This window comes from Bubalus kerabau, chromosome 10 (genome assembly GCF_029407905.1).
Source record: "Bubalus kerabau isolate K-KA32 ecotype Philippines breed swamp buffalo chromosome 10, PCC_UOA_SB_1v2, whole genome shotgun sequence".
Classification (NCBI taxonomy): domain Eukaryota; kingdom Metazoa; phylum Chordata; class Mammalia; order Artiodactyla; family Bovidae; genus Bubalus; species Bubalus kerabau.
In genome coordinates, this window is record NC_073633.1 from 53,124,777 (window position 1) to 53,144,086 (window position 19,310).

A 19,310-nucleotide genomic window follows, 5' to 3' on the forward strand; every position below is an offset into this window, starting at 1 on the left:
AGACCACGCTTGGAGCAGCAGTGGAGCACACCTGTTGTTTTCTCTTCTGAGACTCGTACTTCTTATGCATTGCTTTTGATTAAAATCTCAAATTTGAGTACCAAGTAAAGTTCTCTGCTCCTAAAAAGTTTACTATTCACAACCTTTTCTGTAGATGAATTCTGAGGTACCAGTCTGTTTACCTTCATGAATTTTGTTAGTCCCATCTTATCTGGATCAGTTCAGAGTATACTGCAGCTTCAGAAAGAGCAATGTTCTTTTCCCTCAAGCTTCAAAATCATTAGGTATTTGGACATTTTAGGGTACTCATTTTTAGGCACAGTCGTGTTTTATTAACAAAGGCAGTTTTATACCATGTTTGTGCCAGTCCCCTCCTCGATAAACCACAGGTCTACGTTTCTCAAGGCCAGGGTGTTTTAACCTTCCCTCTGTCGCTTGTGTTTCAGCGGATCAAAGGAAGAAATGGTATTGCTGCCAAGACAAGTTCGACTCTTTGCCTGGGAAGATCCCACTGGTACCAGAAAGCTTAAATGGAGTTATGCGGAAAATGTTGGGGAACATGATCTGTTAAAGGTATCATCTGATGTGAATGGGTATCATATGAAGTGTGCTGTGCTTAGTCGCTCAGTCGTGTCCGACTCTTTGCGACCCTATTGACTGTAACCTGCCAGGCTCCTCTGTCCATGGGGATTCTCCAGGGAAGAAAACTGGAGTGGGTTGCCATGCCTTCCTCCAGGGGATCTTCCCAACCCAGGCCTCCTGCAGTGTAGCAGATTCTTTATTGTTTGAGCCACCAGGGAAGTGCCTGATCACAAAGGAAGTAGACAAGTTAGCTTCACACTGTCATCTTTTTCTTTATTGAACTAAAAATGAATTGCAAGTATTTTCAAAATAAGTTGCTTTGGGGCTTTAGTTGGTAAATAGTTCACACCAATATTTTGTCCTAGATCAGTCAAAATACTTTATTTGCATCTGTTTCAGCTTGCCTAAGACCAGTACTTTTTTATTTACTTTTTTTTATAAGGAAGGAGTTTTGAGGCTAAGTGAAAAACAGGTTAATTTTGTATACCACTGTTAGCTGTAAGATTTTTTAAGGCAAGTTTTCCCTATCAAAGCCATACGGTTTTTTAATTAAAGGAGTATGACAGTAGTAAATTATCCATATAAGAAATATAATGAATTACTTATGGAAATACTATTTAGGTAGCTAAATTAATTAAACATGTTATTACCTAGACACTTAGACTTTGAGAAGGGCTTAAGAATTCATCTGCCAGGAACTTCCCTGGTGGTCTAGTGGCTAAGACTCCATGGTCTCCATGCAGGGTGCTCGGGCTTGATCCCTGGTCAGAGAACTAGATCCCACATGCTACAGTAAGAGTTCACATGCCTTAACTAAAGATCTCACATGCCACAACAAAGACTGAGATCTCACATGCCACAGCTAAGAACCAGTGCAGCCAAATAAATGAATACTTATAAAAGTAAAAGAATTCATCTGCCACCCTTCCTCCAATATAGACACGGGTCCTCCACGAGTGGTACCTAGTTTCTGTAGGATTATATTCTATGCTGAAAAGTTCTTACAGTGTCATATTCCACTGTCTGATAATGCCAGTTGTCATAAAAGCTTTCTTGGTTATTTAAAATAGTAATTGGCCAAGAGTGACTGAATTATCCTCTCCTATATTCTCTCTGAAATACCCATAAAAGAGATAGACTTTTGAAAAATCAGACTGATGGTTATGAGATCCTTGGAGTGATTTTTGCCATGACAATTTGATGGAGCTCTGTTGCCTGCTTTACTTTTTACAACAGAAACCCTCAAGTGGTAAGTGGTAGAGGAGCTTAAGTTCCCTGTTACAATGAGGTCTCTGGCTCAGAGACATGCTAACTTGACCAGGGGTCCCTGTACTATGCTGGTATTATTTTCTTTCTCCTCACATTTCATGCTCCTCAGCAACCACAACTCCCATAAGGCAGTACACAGATACTGGAGAAAGAACGGTATCGCCATCCTGAAAGACTATGTCAAGGTCTATAAATTAAGGCAAAATCATAAAGAATCCTGGCAGTAGTGTATTCACAGGCTTGTGGTTTTAAATGTTTCTGTTCTATTCGGTGTTAGAAAACCAGACAGTAAGAAATAGATTATTGTGCCTTAGTCAACTGGTGATCTGCCAGGTTATGAAAATTAAGCTAGAAACAAGACAGTTAGCCATTTCCTGGCTGATCTGAGAAGGGAATTCTGCTGATGCTCAGGTGTACATGAAAAGGGAATTCAAAGAAAATCCACACAGTACTGTAAAGCACTTTCCTCATTCAGTTCAGTTCAGTTCAGTCGCTCAGTCGTGTCCAACTCTTTGTGACCCCATGAATCGCAGCACGCCAGCTGCCCTGTCCATCACCAACTCCCGGAGTTTACTCAAACTCATGTCCCTCGAGTTGGTGATGCCGTCCAGCCATCTCATCCTCTGTCGTCCCCTTCTCCTCCTGTCCCCAATCCCTCCCAGCATCAGGGTCTTTTCCAGTGAGTCAGCTCTTTGCATGAGGTGGCCAAAGGATTGGAGTTTCAGCTTCAGCATCAGTCCTTCCAATGAACACCCAGGACTGGTCTCCTTTAGGATGGACTGGTTGGATCTCCTTGCAGTCCAGGGGACTCTCAAGAGTCTTCTCCAACACCACACTTCAAAAGCATCAATTCTTCGGTGCTCAGCCTTCTTCACAGTCCAACTCTCACATCCATACATGACCACTGGAAAAACCATAGCGTTGACTAGACGGACCTTTGTTGGCAAAGTAATGTCTCTGCTTTTTAATATGCTGTCTAGGTTGGTCATAACTTTCCTTTCAAGGAGTAAGCGTCTTTTAATTTCATGGCTGCAACCACCATCTGCAGTGATTTTGGAGCTCAAAAAAATAGTCTGTCACTGTTTCCACTGTTTCCCCATCTATTTCCCATGAAGTGATGGCACCAGATGCCATGATCTTAGTTTTCTTTTTTTTTTTTTTATTTTATTTTTAAACTTTACAATATTGTATTAGTTTTGCCAAATATCGAAATGAATCCGCCATAGGTATACCTGTGTTCCCCATCCTGAACCCTCCTCTCTCCCCAATCTTAGTTTTCTGAATGTTGAGCTTTAAGCCAACTTTTTCACTCTCCTCTTTAACTTTCAACAAGAGGCTTTTTAGTTCCTCTTCACTTTCTGTCATAAGAGTGCTGTTATTTGCATATCTGAGGTTATTGATGTTTCTCCTGGCAATCTTGATTTCAGCTTGTGCTTCCTGCAGCCCAGTGTTTCTCATGATGTACTCTGCATATAAGTTAAATAAGCAGGGTGACAATATACAGCCTCCTTTTCCTATTTGGAACCAGTCTGTTGTTCCATGTCCAGTTCTAACTGTTGCTTCCTGACCTGCATACAGGTTTCTTTTTTTTTTTTTTTTTTTTTTTAATTTTATTTTATTTTTAAACTTTACATAACTGTATTAGATTTGCCAAATATCAAAATGAATCCGCCACAGGTTTACATATGTTCCCCATCCTGAACCCTCCTCCCTCCTCCCTCCCCATTCCATCCCTCTGGGTCGTCCCAGTGCACCAGCCCCAAGCATCCAGTATCGTGCATCGAACCTGGACTGGCAACTCATTTCATACATGATATTTTACATGTTTCAATGCCATTCTCCCAAATCTTCCCACCCTCTCCCTCTCCCACAGAGTCCATAAGACTGTTCTATACATCAGTGTCTCTTTTGCTGTCTCATACACAGGGTTATTGTTACCATCTTTCTAAATTCCATATATGTGCGTTAGTATACTGTATTGGTGTTTTTCTTTCTGGCTTACTTCACTCTGTATAATAGGCTCCAGTTTCATCCACCTCATTAGAACTGATTCAAATGTATTCTTTTTAATGGCTGAGTAATACTCCATTGTGTATATGTACCACAGCTTTCTTATCCATTCGTCTGCTGATGGACATCTAGGTTGCTTCCATGTCCTGGCTATTATAAACAGTGCTGCGATGAACATTGGGCCTTATGATCCAGCAATCCCACTGCTGGGCATACACACTGAGAAAACCAGAAGGGAAAGAGACACGAGTACCCCAATGTTCATTGCATACAGGTTTCTTAAGAGACAGGTCAGGTGGTCTGGTATTCCCATCTCTTTCAGAATTTTCCACAGTTTCTTGTGATCCACACAGTCAAAGGCTTTGGCATAGTCAATAAAGCAGAAATAGATGTTTTTCTGGAACTCTTGCTTTTTCAGTGATCCAGCGGATGTTTAAGTGTGAATAAACAGGAAACAAACAAACAAACATGGAGTTTACGACAAAATAGTTCAGGAGAAAACTGTAGCCTGATCCTAAAGATTCAGAAGCTGATCACACTTCTGAAAATTTTTTTTACCACAGAAGGACCAGAGAAAATTTTCAGAATGTTTGCCTAAGATTCCCAAAGTTATATACATATGACAGCTATGATAGAAGAAAGTTGGTGAAATAAAAGACAAAGACAACAAAATAAAATGAAAGGGGGAGCAGGGAAATAGTATGTTCTGAACAGAATATGTTTAACACCATTTAATCCTAAATTTTAATTACAGAAATATAGATCAAAGATGACTTTTTTTTTAAAAGGATACCAATTAATAGAAGCAAAGTGAGTAATAAAAGAAAATAAAAAGAAAATTGAGAAAATGAAAATAAAGAAAAATTTGCTCTTAGAGTAAAAGAAGGAAGCCTAAGGAAGTATATAGTAAGTGGCAAATGTCAGTACATTTTGTTGAATATATCATATGTTAATGCTTATTATATAGTATCATAAATTCTTATGTTTATAACTTAGAACTGATGGTTAGAATTCAAAACCAGATCTTGACTTCATAGTCCCTGGACTTTTCCCACTAAACCATGCTTCCCATCAAGCATGTCAATAAATGAAAATGGTTTAAATTCTCCTATTAAAAGATCACATTCAGATTAAGCTCAAAAGTAGTTTATAACCAGATGCTATTTACATGAGATCTGCTTTAACTGCACAGAAAGTTAAAAGCATGAAGAGATGATAAAGATTTAACAAGTAAACAAAAGTAAAAAAACAATTTAACTATGATTCAAAGCAAAAATCATTAAATAGAATATGATAATGTGACAAAGAAGGCATGATAGCCATAAACCTTCATGCAGTGAATAATATTGCATCAAAATGTGTAACCGAAATGTTGGAAGTCAACTGAAACATTGTTGCCTGGGGATATTTTAAAATATATCTTATTTAATTTTTAACAGATACAATAGATTGAAAACAAATAGCATTTGAATAATAACTAAGATTGAACCAAGATGCATATCAAATCTTGTAGTTTACAAGGAGAAAATTCACCTTCTTTATTTAGTAGGTATCTCTGAAACATTTATAAAACTTAATCATGTTAGAGTAAAAAAATTGGGCCATCTACTTTGATATATGTTAAAAGCTGTAGATCAGTTTCAGAGAACAGCAAATACCAATCATTTCTGTGCTTTTGGTGACATCCTTTGTTTTTGGCTTTTGCATCCCAAGAAAGCATGAAATGAAAAGCACATGTTAGATGCTTATACTGCCTGTTGAAATGAACTGTTGTTTTATTTATGTTAAGTCCAGAATGAAAAAAAATCATTATTTAAATCTCTGAAGACACGCACCAAATCAAGCCTAATATTTTTAAATGCTATAAAAGACTGCCAGCCAAGAAGGCTCTTCTTAATGAAAGTTAATACAAACTGATCACCATAGTTTGACTATTTAACAGTGTGATTTATATAAATACTTGCAGCATTATAAAGTATTAAAACCTAATTTTACCTGATATTACATTTCCAGTAAAGTTTTAAACCATTCTGTTCTCCATCTGGGAGACAAGTAAGCATCTTATGCCATTGGTGCCTTTGAAGGAGATTCTTATTCCTGCTGAGTACCCTTTGAGCCTAACTGCTGCTGCTGCTAAGTCGCTTCAGTCGTGTCCGACTCTGTGAGACCCCATAGACGGCAGGTCACCAGACTTCCCCGTCCCTGGGATTCTCCAGGCAAGAAAGAACACTGGAGTGGGTTGCCATTTCCTTCTCCAAGGCATGAAAGTGAAAAGTGAAAGTGAAGTCGCTCAGTCGTGTCCGACTCTTAGCGACCCCATGGACTGCAGCCTACCAGGCTCCTCCATCCATGGGATTTTCCAGGCAAGAGTACTTGAGTGGGGTGCCAAACTAGGTAACTTAAACTAAGATTTAAAAAAAATAAGCACTATTGATCTGTTACTGTTTGAAAAAATTGGTGAGGATGTTTCAAAACACATTATAACTTTAATTAATTTATGTTATTTTGATGGTTTTCTGATTGATAGTCATGCTTTCTTAGCTACTGCAGTTCAACCTTATGTAATAAAAGCTTACTGTTTGTGGTTTTAATATGAAGTCTCTCTTTCCCACAGGATGAATGTGGACAGTTTGCCTATGATGCAAACATGCAGATACACTGGGTATCATTTCTCGATGGGCGCCAGAGAGTCTTGCTTTTCACTGATGATGTTGCCTTGGTTTCCAAAGCTCTGCAGGCAGAAGAAATGGAGCAGGCCAATCACGAAATAACTTTTTCTCTCCGTAGTCTTGGGCTTTCACTGGTTAACAATGAAACCAAGCAGGAAGTTTCATATATTGGGATAACCAGGTATGGGAGAAGAAAGATAAGGTATCAGAAATCTTTAAAAGGCATTAAGTTCATAATAGCAAGTTTGATGAGAGTAGACAAATACCTGTTTTGAATTTGATGTACTGTACATACCTTTCAGCAAAGCTTACTGAACAGCTGCTTTCACTGCTAGTTGAAAAGCCCCTAAGATAAAATCATGTCTTGGCCCTTATGACAACATTCATTAGTTGGTGGGAGAAGAGGTTTTTTCTTCCCTTATTGTTTGTATGTATTTTTTAAATGAATTACAAAAACACTAAAAGAAAAGCTACAAAGAAGTGTGAACATGTTCTGTGGTGCTGTAGAGGCTGGAGAAACTGGTGTGGGTTGGGGAAGCCAAGAACACTGAATCACATAAATTGGAAAAAAGTTTCACAGAGGCAGTATTTTAACCTGGGTACATGGTTTATTGGATGGTTGTTTAGAACATTTTAATAATGATGGAACCAGTTCTTTTCTCTGATTCTGCTTATACTTATATAAGGAAAATATTTGAATTTATCTATTTTGGTTTTCAATCACACTGACTGTGGTAAAAGACTCATTCTTCTTTGGAGGCTGTTGAGGGAAATAATTATCAGGTATAACCAGTATAGGGTCTACGGATAATAATGTGTTTGGTGAAGTTCAAAAATGCTCTTTGTGCAGCACCTGGCAGTTTAATTTTGTTAGAAGCGGCTCACCATTTGGTAACCATGCCACGAATGAATGAGAGATTCCTGTTGTTCCACATCCTTGCCAGCATTTAGTATTGTCAGATCACTACAAATGTAATAGATTTGTAGTGATCTCTGTTTGTTTTAATTTGCAGTTACCTAATTACATATGATGGTGAACATCTTTTCATATGCTTTTTTGTCATTGAACCTCATTTGATGAAGTTCGGATCTTTTGCCCAATTTAATATTTTTTGCTATTGTTGTGTTTTAAGAGTTCTTTGCATGCTTTGGGTACAGTAAGTCCCCTGCATACAAACAAGTTCTGTTCCAAGATCATGTTCATAAATCCAATTTGTTCTTAAGTCCAACAAAGTTAGCTTAGGTACCCAACTAACACAGTTAGCTATATAGTACTGTACTGTCGCTAAGTCGCTTCAGTTGTGTCTGACTCTGTGCGACCCCATAGATGGCAGCCCACCAGGCTCCCCCGTCCCTGGGATTCTCCAGGCAAGAACACTGGAGTGGGTTGCCATTTCCTTCTCCAATGCATGAAAGTGAAAAGTGAAAGTGAAGTCGCTCAGTTGTGTCCGACTCTTTGCAACCCCTAGGTTTATAATACTTTTCACACAAATAATACAACAAAAAAATAAAATATCTTTAATCTTACAGTATAGTACCTTGAGAAGTACAGTAGTACAGTACAGCGTCTGGCATTTCTTGTGTACCAGCTGCATCACCACTGCTTTTATGTTTGCTTCTGGGCATCCTGGGCTTGACATAGAGATACTGTACTCTATACAGTACTACACAGTAAAGTACTCAAAAGCACAGCCGCTTGTATGCACACATGTGACAGTGTGCAGCAGACACGTAAACTAACTTATGGGATGGGACATGTGGACACCTGTTCATATCTTTGCAAGTTTGAAACTTAAAGGTTTGTATGTAGGGGACTTACCATATCAGTCTTTTATCAGATGTATGTTTTACAAATATTTTCTCCCAGCCTTTCCATTCTTTTAACAATGTCTTTCACAGAGCAGAAGTTTTCAATTTCAGGAAAGTCCCACATCTATTTTTCTTTCATGGATTGTGCTTTTAGTGATGTATTGTAAAAGTCACTGCCAAACCCAAGGTCACTTAGATTTTCTACTGTGTTATATCTAGGAATGTTATAGTTTTATGTTTGATATTTAGGTCTTCCATCTTGATGGGTTTTTGCCTAAAATATCCCCATATGAAAAAATTTTGCCAATTCCATAGTTCATTGATGTCAGTGTGTGATACAAAAACATATCTCCTGCCTCTTTTCCTTATGCACTTTTATATAAAACGTAGATATATTTTGGTGTTTAAAATCTCTTGCATAAATGTGATTTTCATAGGAGTTGACAGTGTGACAATTTGGAGTTGAGTGAAAATTCCACAACCTAAATTATGCATTTATTTTAATTAATTTTCTTTGTGAATTATTTTAGTTCTGGTGTTGTTTGGGAGATGAAACCAAAACAGAAGTGGAAGCCATTTAGTCAAAAGCAAATAATTTCATTGGAAAAGTCCTATAAGAAATACCTAGAATCAAGAGACCTTGGCTGGATTAAACTAGATGATAATTTTGAGGTATACCAAATTTGTTTTTTTTCTTATTTATGTATTATGTTGCCAGTGGCAGTAGTAAATAAAATTTCGCTATCCAAGTAAATATATGTATGCAGAAACTAATTTGTTAGTAGCATTAGTATGACTAAAAATTTATTAGCACATATTAAATTAAAATATACTGTTTATCATATACTGTAAAACATTATTTAAATATGTTTCTTATCTGCATTTGTATAATTTCCTCTATTTGCAAAGCAGATAGTTTCATGTAACTTGTTTTTAGGAAAATTATGGAGAAATCAACATTACTTATTGAAACTTCTATTCTGAATGATATCAATATATTGCTTAGGCTGTGCAGAAATGTGTATCTCAGTGATGAAAACCCTATAAAAAAAGTTGCCCAATTAAATTCATTAAATGTAAATTGTTTTAGGACATGAGTAGATGTCCACAAATAAACATGTGCTCTACACAGGGCCCTACATTGTTAAAACCGAAAGTCACTTTTGCTTCAGGAAGAGCCCAGAAGCTTGACTGAAGTTTCAGGCATGCAGTGTGTGTTACTCTTTGTCTCTGGTGGTTGCATTTGCATTATCACCATACCTGCTTCCCACCCCCACCCTCATCCTTATAAATGTTGGTCATGCTAAAATGAAAGAACACTATTCAGGTCGTGTCAGACATAAGTAAGCTATTGACTATTCACTGTTTAACTTTGTTAAAACAAAGCATAAATGTTATCTGGAATTATTCATTACTGTTGAGGTTTTTTGGAGAAGGAAATGGTAACCCACTCCAGTATTCCTTCCTGGAGAGTTCCATGGACAGAGGAGCCTGGCAGGCTACAGTCCATGGGGTCGCAAAGAGTTGTATTCAACTGAGTGACTATCACACACTCACTCTTTGAGGTTTTTAAAAAAATAAAAAACATGGCTTATGTTCTTTAAGTACAGTTCATATCACTGAAAATATATTTTCCACATAACCTTAGTTATGTGATGATTCTGCTTCAAACATCTCAGCTGTAGATCATCTTAAGGTGGATCTTTTGATTAGATGTAGAAATGAATATTTTTCTTTTTCAGTTTGTGAGTAAGTGGATATTTAAAATGGTCTACATTGCTAATACCAGTTCATCACAAGCACATCTGCTTTTTTCTCAGGTGAATTTTGGCAAGGACCCAATGGAAATGCGCCTCCCTTCTCGGTGCTCTATAAGGCGACATTTTTTATCAGGAATTCAAGTTGAATATAAGCAATCCCCTCACCAAAGAAGTTTAAGGGCCAGATTGTATTGGCTTCAGGTAACATTGTCATCCTGTTCAATCATTTTTGGAATCTTGGGTCTGAGTTTTATTTTTTCACAAGGTTCTGTCAAGGGATTAGATCTGATAGACAGAGTGCCTGAAGAATGATGGATGGAGGCGGTGGAGGAGGCGGTGTACAAAACCATACCCAAGAAAAAGAAATGCAAAAAGGCCAAATGGTTGTCTGAGGAGCCCTTACAGATAGCTGAGAAGTGAAGCAAAAGGCAAAGGAGAAAAGGAAAGCTATACCCAACTGAATGTAGAATTCCAAAGAATAGCAAGGAGAGATAAGAAAGCTTTCCTAAATGAACAATGGAAAAATACAGAGGAAAACAACAGAATGGGAAAGACTAGAGATCTCTTCAAGAAAATTAGAGATATCAAGGGAACAAAGATCCGTCTAGTCAAAGCTATGGTTTTTCCAGTAGTCATGTATGGATGTGAGAGTTGGACTATAAAGAAAGCTGAGCACTGAAGAATTGATGCTTTTGAACTGTGGTGTTGGAGAAGACTCTTGAGAGTCCCTTAGACTGCAAGGAGATCAAACCTTTCCATCCTAAAGGAAATCAATCCTGAATATTCATTGGAAGGAATGATGCTGAAGCTGAAACTCCAATACTTTGTCCACCTGATGCGAAGAACTGACTAATTTGAAAAGACCCTGATGCTGGGAAAGATTGGAGGTGGGAGGAGAAGGGGACAACAGAGGATGAGATGGTTGGATGGCATCACTGACTCAATGGACATGAGTTTGAGTAAGCGCTTGGAGTTGGTGATGGACAGGGAGGCTTGGCTTGCTGCAGTCCATGGAGTCGCAAAGAGTTGGACAGGACTGAGCGACTGAACTGAACTGAAGGGAACATTTCATGCAAAGATGGGCACAGTAAAGGACAGAAATGGTATGGACCCAACAGAAGCAGAAGATATTAAGAAAAGGTGGAATACAAGAATATACAGAACTATACAAAAAAGATCTCCATGACCCAGATAACCATGATGGTCTGATCACTCACCTAGAGCCAGACATCCTGGATTCCAAAGTCAACTGGGTCTTAGGGAGCATCACTACGAACAAAACTAGTGGAGGTGATGGAATTCCATTTGAGCTGTTTCAAGTCCTGAAAGATAATGCTGTGAAAGTGCTCCACTCAGTATGCCAGCAAAGTTAGAAAACTCAGCAGTGGCCACAGGACTGGAAAAGGTCAGTTTTCATTCCAATCCCAAAGAAGGGAAATGCCAAAGAATGCTCAAACTACTGCACTAATTTCACATGGTAGCAGAATAATGCTCAAAATTCTCCAAGCCAGGCTTCAACAGTACATGAACCCAGAACTCCCAGATGTTCAAGCTGGATTTAGAAAAGGCAGAGGAACCAGAGATTAAATTGCCAACATCCGTTCGATCATGGAAAAAGCAAGAGAATTCTAGAAAAACATCTACTTCTGCTTTATTGACTACGCCAAAGCCTTTGACTGTGTGGATAACAACAAAATGTGGAAAATTCTGAAAGAGATGGAAATACCAGACCATTTGACCTACCTCCTGAGAAATCCGTATGCAGGTCAAGAAGCAACAGTTTGAACCGGTACAATGGACTGGTTCCAAATTGGGAAAGGAGTATGTCAAGGCTATATATTGTCACCCTGTTTATTTAAGTTATATGCAGAGTACGTCATGTGAAGTGCCGAGCTGGATGAAGCACAAGCTGGAATCCAGATTGCCGGGAGAAATATCAATAACCTCAGATATGCAGATGGCACAACTCTTATGGCAGAAAGCAAAGAGAAACTAAGGAGCCTCTTGACAATGGTGAAAGAGGAGAGTATAAAAGCTGGCTTAAAAGTCAGCATTCAGGAAACTGACATGGCATCTGGTCCCATCACTTCATGGCAAATAGATGGGGAAACAATGGAAACAGTAACAGCCTTTATTTTCTTGGGCTCCAAAATCACTGTAGATGGTGACAACAGCCCTGAAATTAAAAGACGCTTGCTCCTTGGAAGAAAATCTATGACAAACTGAGACAGCATATTAAAAAGCAGAGACATTACTTTACTGATAAAGGTCCATATAGTCAAAGCTATGGTTTTTCCAGTAATCATGTATGGATGTGACAGTTGGACTATAAAGGAAGCTGAGCGCTAAAGAACTGATGGTACTGAACTGGGGTGTTGGAGAAGACTCTTGAGAGACTTCAAGGAGATCAAACCAGTCAATCCTAAAGGAAATCAACCCTGAATATTCATTGAAAGGACTGATGGTGAAGCTGAAGCTCCAGCACTTTGGCCACCTGATGCAAAGAGCTGACTCTTTGGAAAAGACCCTGATACTGGGAAAGATTGAAGACAGGAGGAAAAGGGGACGACGGAGGATGAGATGGTTGGATGGCATCACTGTCTTGATGGACATGAGTTTGAGCAAGCTCTGGGAGATGGTGAAGGACAGGGAAGTCTGGTGTGCTACAGTCTATGGCATTGAAAAGAGTTGGACGTGACTTAGCAACTGAACAACAACAAAAATCATATATCAGAGTTGATATCTTTCTTTTTGTTTATAAGTTATTCTTCTTCCACATATCCTGTGATTCACCATACTAATTATCCAAGGCTAAATGACCACTGAGACTTTAATTTTGTCATATGTTTTCTTACACAAATTGTTATTTTTAATATTGCTTTAAATTTGTCATCAAATCCCAAATTAAGATTTTCTTTTATTTTTCTATATGGGAATGATTAGGGCTTTATTGGAGGCTGTTTTTATCAAACGGTTTGTTTGCTTTCTCCCTGCCTGCCTGCCTCCATCTCTTGTTTTTAACTACGGATTACTACTTTTTAGGACATTTTTGTTCTCTTTCTCTTAATACCTAACCTGTAATTTCATACGTAGTATTCACTTACATTTTTATTTAAATTATAGATAGTTGAAATCTCACATGATCCATTGATACAAATATTTCCATCAATGGTGTTCATGCTCCACAGTTCTAGTGCAAATATGCGAGTGTTTATGTATTCCTGCGTGTGGAAACTTGCCCTTGGTGAGATATATAAGAAATTTAGATTTAAAGTGAAACTTTTAATAGCAGCACATACAAATACAGATATTATTTATGATGTAATTAGTGGCATCTTCTGTAATACATCTCTGAAACAAAAGTTTAAATAAAGTACGGCTGAATCAGTTTTCTTTTCTTTAGGTTGATAGTCAGTTACCAGGTACAGTGTTCCCTGTTGTATTTCATCCTGTGGCCCCTCCAAAATCTATTGCTTTGGACTCAGGTAAGAAAAAATTAAGTTGAGATATACCCTATATATAAAAGTTGAATAGATATCATTTTGACCTACTAGAAAGCTTGATTGCCTTTTTCCTGTTTTCTTTCTTCCTTTTAGAGCCCAAACCTTTCATTGATGTGAGTATCATCACAAGATTTAATGAGTACAGTAAAGTCTTACAGTTCAAGTAAGTAAAGATACCCTTGATCATCTAAAGGAACTTAAAATGAGAATCTGCTTTGAAAATACATTATGTTTTGGAAGTGACTTTTGTATGAAAATTATTTCCACCTGAACGTATCAATCTACTTTATGGTCAAGTGATTTTATATTTTGAAACTTATTTTAATAATAGCCTCTATATATTTTAAAGTGTGAAATTCCTTCAACCACGTCTCCCCTTTGTAACTTCCATTAGAATATAAAATAGTGAAATATAAATGATGTGTTTGTGAGGTGTGTTCTTTACTTCCTGCGGACTTTAAAAATTAGATACTATATGCTACATCATCATTGTTCTTATATCTTCCATAACATGGTAAATAGAGCATTTGGAACTTTAAATGCTAAGTGTTAATATAACAGTATTACCCCTAGTGAAACTTTTACTTTAATTAAAAAAATAAAAAAGATCTCAGTCTAAATAAACTTCGATCTTGCTAACATAACCTTTGTTTTAGAGATCACGGAACAAGATCTTGCTGTGGTTTTTGGCCAAAATCAAAGTTTTAACATGGAAAATTACAAGCTTTGATAAAATGCCTTTTTCATCCTTAAAAAAGCTTTTTCTATTAAAATTTTTTTTTCCTTAGGTATTTTATGGTTCTCATTCAGGAAATGGCCTTAAAAGTTGATCAGGGATTTCTAGGAGCTATTACTGCGCTGTTTACCCCAACAACTGACCCTGAAGCTGAAAGAAAATGGGTAATTTTTATTTTGGGGGAATATTATGAAAGATCAATCATTCTTTTCAGTAATTGTTGTAGAAAAATATTAAAATAGAAAATCTTGATTAATTCTTTTTCAGACAGAGTTAATCCGGGAAGACTTAGATGCTATAAACACAGAATTAGTGGGGACCTCAGTGACTGATACATCCATTCTTAGTTTCTTTGAAGATTTCCATATTTCTCCTATAAAGGTTTGTTGTAATTATTACTTTGAACATTTGACAGAAGTATGGTAGAACTTTTAAAGGATCTGTATACAAATGTGGGTTTTAATTTGTTGTATCTAATATTTGGAGGGGAATTTTGTTTGATTAATTGAAATAATTAAGACAGTTCTCTGTAACATATGTACAGCCACAGTTCCCATAGAGAAACCACCAGAGCATGATCTCTAGTCTTGAATTAATAACCCCTTTCTTCAAGGAAGAAGCTGACAAAAGCATTTCTTAATTAAGCAAAGACGTGCTCACCAACATTTAATGTTGTGGTTGTGCTTTGTAACTCCTCCCTGTCTGAATAGAAAGCTATAATGGGTGTCCTAACCAGCATGTGGAAATGCTGAAGTTGCTGTTACACTGTTGATGTGGTATTTTCCACCCTTCCAAAATTTGATTGTAACTAGGGGAGTGGAAAATTGGATATCTTTCACTTGCCTGATTTTGTCCTTTATGAACCCATTTCCTTGTCTCCTTTTGTTATTCCTTTTAGCTTTTCTAGGGAAAGGTGACTGCTTAGAGAATCCACAAATGCTATCAACCATAAAGCTCTAAACTTGTGTAATGGGCCAGATTTACAATTAAGTAACTCTTTAAAAATATTGATGATCCTTTACATTCTAAAAAACTGTTAACAGCACATTATTGTCAGTTGCATTCACCAATCCATTCAGCTAAGTGAATGGATTTATAAAATGAAGTTATTATTTTAAATTGATATACTAGTTTGGTGATATCAAACATTGATAGTGTTAGGTTCAGAATTGATATTGTTTTATGTGGTGAGTTATACACAATTTCTTTTTCATTATTAAATAAAAATCAGTTCTTTATGAGATTGGACAATACCTTCAACAAATTGTTAACTGAAGACCTGCTATTGAAGTTGTTGTTGAAGATATAAAATGACTTCATGGGGTTTATAATCTCCATGGGGTATTACAGGTTTATAATTTACCTATACATATTGTGACTCAGTGGTAAAAATCCTCCTGCCAAGCAGGAGACATGGATTCAATCCCTGTGTTGGGAAGGTCCCCTGAAGAAGCAAATGGCAACCCCCTCCAGTATTCTTGCTTGGGGAATCCCATGGATTGAGGCAGGTTACAGTCCGTTCAGTCACAGAGAGTCGGACTTGACTGAGCGACTAAGTAACAACGTTTTTAGGCGCACTGGGAATTGTCCCATAAAGTTGAATAACTAAAATTATGACTATCATGGTCATTTTCTTACTCTGTAGGAAAAGGCTGGATCTCTTTTCACCTAAGATTGCCTTTCATGAATCCCAGTCCTCTAGAAGTCTGCAGATGGACAAAAGTCCACATGAGAGAAAAAATTCAACAACCAGGCTTTCCTAGCTTTTCCACAAGTTCCCTCTATTGAGCTCTCTGTTGATGAGGGAGAATGCCTAGAGAATTGGCAGAATGAGAAGGCAGAGTTATCTGCTCGACTTAACACATTGAATTACCTTCTGCTGTATCTTCTGGCACTGTCACACTGATGCTGATGCAGCACAAAGTAGAAGAAGCTAAATGGGAACGTGAAAATCTCATGGTTAAGTCCTGAGTTGAAGGGGTTGTGGAAGCTGAAAATCTTATTATTCTTTTAACCATTTATTTGGAACTTGCTAAAGTGTTGCCATAATTGTCATGCTGTTGTTACAGCATTATCGTGTAATTATACTGCGGTTATTCTTGTTAATTGTTACTAAAAGTTATTTATCTTGTAGAAATGATTATCCGTTATTTTGAGTTAAACTGCTGATAGGCCAGTTGACATGTTTTTCCTCTTAAAATGATTATGCTGTTTTTGCAAAGTGTTTTTTTTTTTTTTTTTGGTTTCCTCCATATAAACACAATGTTATATATAAAGTTTGAATAAAATTATAGTTCCATTTTGGAACTATATTGGACAAATTGATTTGTATTTTATTAGAAAGTATATATGAGGATCAGAGCTGTTCTGTGTAATGTATAGAGTAATATAATAGTTTTCTTTAGGATTCTAATTGAAAGATACATTTGTTTGTGTCTGGACAATTTGGTGTCCATGTATGTAAATATTTTTGTTTTTAGTTTTCATTTATTGAACATTATTTTCCTTTTAGTTGCACTTGAGTTTGTCTTTGGGTTCTGGTGGTGAGGAGTCAAACCAAGAGAAACAGGAATTGATTCCAATTCATTCTGTTAACCTGCTGTTGAAAAGCATCGGTGCTACTCTGACTGATGTGGATGACCTTATATTCAAGTAAGAGTTCTGGTGAAGTGTGTTAGGAGGTTTTATACCAGGATGCTGTTTCTGGATATTCATTCTTTTCATTTGTGCTAGAAGTTACCTTAGAAAAGTGGTAATTCTTACTACTTACACTGTTAATAGTTTGGACTTTAGGTATATTTATTTTACTCATAATGACAAGGTAAAGAGTCTAACATTTTTTTCAGTTATCAGCATCTAGATAATACATGAATATAGTACAAACATTGAATTATTTTAGTAGTAGGTTATAAATGGACCATGTTTTAAGTGAAATTATATTTAGAAATATATAGCACTAGGATTAGATTTCAGAATAATTTGTGGCAAAGTATAGATAATAGCTCCTTGCTACCTTTAATATAAGAATATTTGTGTGTGCCAGATACATACAAATTCAATGAATATTTATTGAATTGAATATTCCACAGTGGTATTAGAGAAAAAAATTCATTAATACTATTTTTACCTTATACACTATCAAATTTTATAGGACTCAAAGGCTTAAATATTAAATTCAAATGAAAAGAGAAAGACTAAGGAAAAACAGAAGTTAATTGCTATCAAATCTCTAAATAAAAGGAAACCTTCCTATGTTTAAAAGCAATGGAAAAAATCCTGATGGAAGAATAAAAATTAATTTGACTACATAAAAATTAGACTCTTAAAACAAAATCAATGAAAATAATTAAAAAACAAAGAACTGGGATGATATGACAAGTATAGCAAAAGATTAATAATTTAATTTTTAACCTAAAAATTCGAATGCTATAGGTACTAGAGAACAATGTTAACTAATTCATGAAAGGGAAGATACAGTGGCTAATAGATATTAGAAATGTTTAGCTTTATTATTTATCAAAGAATATATGCAAATTAAAGCAAATTATCAAAGATTTCAAAATATGAGAAATCCTAGTACGAGAGAGAAGTGCATCTAAGAAATGGACTTTTTTTTTTGTCATATGTACGAGTGAAGAGGGATATATATCAAGAGTCTTAATTGTTTTTGTAGTCTTTCACTCAGTAATTATTTTGGGTAGGAATTCGGTCAGAAAATAATCTTGAAATGCAGCCAAAGTTATATTCAGAATACACATGGCAACTCTGATTATTACGTCAATATTTAGAAATATTGATCATGAAAGAATTGTTTGAGCCATCCACATGATGGAATGCTATGTTATTAAAAATGGTTACATCAAAATTTGAAAACCTAAAAGAATATTTATCTAAAATGTTGAGTATAACAATGCATACAGAGTGTTTTAATATTTTTCAGTTGCATAGAAAAGAAAAGAAAGACTCTGAAGTGGAAAATGAGGAAAAGAAAAAGTTTAAGAAAAAAATTCACTGTGTAGTGGGATTGTGGTCAACTTTTTACTCTTTATGTGTTTATGAAAGATTTGCATGACAATGTACTATTTTTATCATAGTTTTGGCATCCTAATATTTAATATCTCAAATTATATGTACAAACCTAATTATGACATAGAAATGATTAATTTATCACTGAAATTTTAAGTCTTTTTTTTTTTTTCCAAAAGATAATCTTAGTACTTTTGACTCTTTCTCCTCCCAGACTTGCTTATTATGAAATTCGGTATCAGTTTTACAACAGAGATCAGCTCATGTGGAGTGTTGTTAGACATTACAGTGAACAGGTAACTTCCTGTCATATTAACAGTAGCTCATACAGAAGATACTTCATAAAATATCAAAGCAAAGCATTTATGATTGTAGTGGGTGACATTTACCTAACTTACTGCAATTCACAATCTCATTACTTAGTAGTTTTCTGGAATGATTAACTTCTATTTCTTTAATTCCACCTCCCCACCTCTGCCCCCTCGCCAACTATGTAAACCTTTTTAAAAGTTTCCTTTAGTGTGTTTTCCTTTTGCAATTATACATTTACCACTTTGGGAAAGAATAGTGATTTAAGGGTCGTTACATTTTATTCCTTCAGTGACTATAGTTTCTAAGAATAGTGTAGTAGAATTGCCAGGAAACCAAGCTCCTCTTACTGATGCCTGTTACTCCATGGTTTGAAGTCTGTGCACAGAGACACAGTAGCTGTTTAGGGGCACTAGAGTACCATTGGGCTTCCCAGGTGGTGCTAGGGGTAAGGAACACACCTGCCAATGCCGTCGATATAAGACATGCAGGTTCTATCCCCGAGTCAGGAAGATTCCCTGGAGGAGGGCATGGCAACTCACTCCAGTATTCTTGCCTGGAAAATTCCATGGGCAGAGGAACCTGGCGGGCTACAGTCCATGGGGTTGCAAAGAAGCGGACATGACTCAAGCGACTG

The 19,310-nt window shown here is 36.5% G+C and overlaps 1 protein-coding gene across 1 annotated transcript in view; it reads left to right on the forward strand.

Moving 5' to 3' along the window:
• The window catches only part of VPS13C (vacuolar protein sorting 13 homolog C), a 183,005-nt gene that overhangs the window by 145,072 nt on the left and 18,623 nt on the right, over window positions 1-19,310 (forward strand). Inside the window, exons 64-73 of the mRNA XM_055537746.1 lie at window positions 447-573; window positions 6,476-6,711; window positions 8,870-9,011; window positions 10,160-10,300; window positions 13,503-13,584; window positions 13,696-13,765; window positions 14,391-14,502; window positions 14,606-14,719; window positions 16,851-16,990; window positions 18,579-18,660. Of these exons, the coding sequence (XP_055393721.1) occupies window positions 447-573; window positions 6,476-6,711; window positions 8,870-9,011; window positions 10,160-10,300; window positions 13,503-13,584; window positions 13,696-13,765; window positions 14,391-14,502; window positions 14,606-14,719; window positions 16,851-16,990; window positions 18,579-18,660 (1,246 nt within the window). The remainder of the gene's footprint in view (window positions 1-446; window positions 574-6,475; window positions 6,712-8,869; window positions 9,012-10,159; window positions 10,301-13,502; window positions 13,585-13,695; window positions 13,766-14,390; window positions 14,503-14,605; window positions 14,720-16,850; window positions 16,991-18,578; window positions 18,661-19,310) is intronic.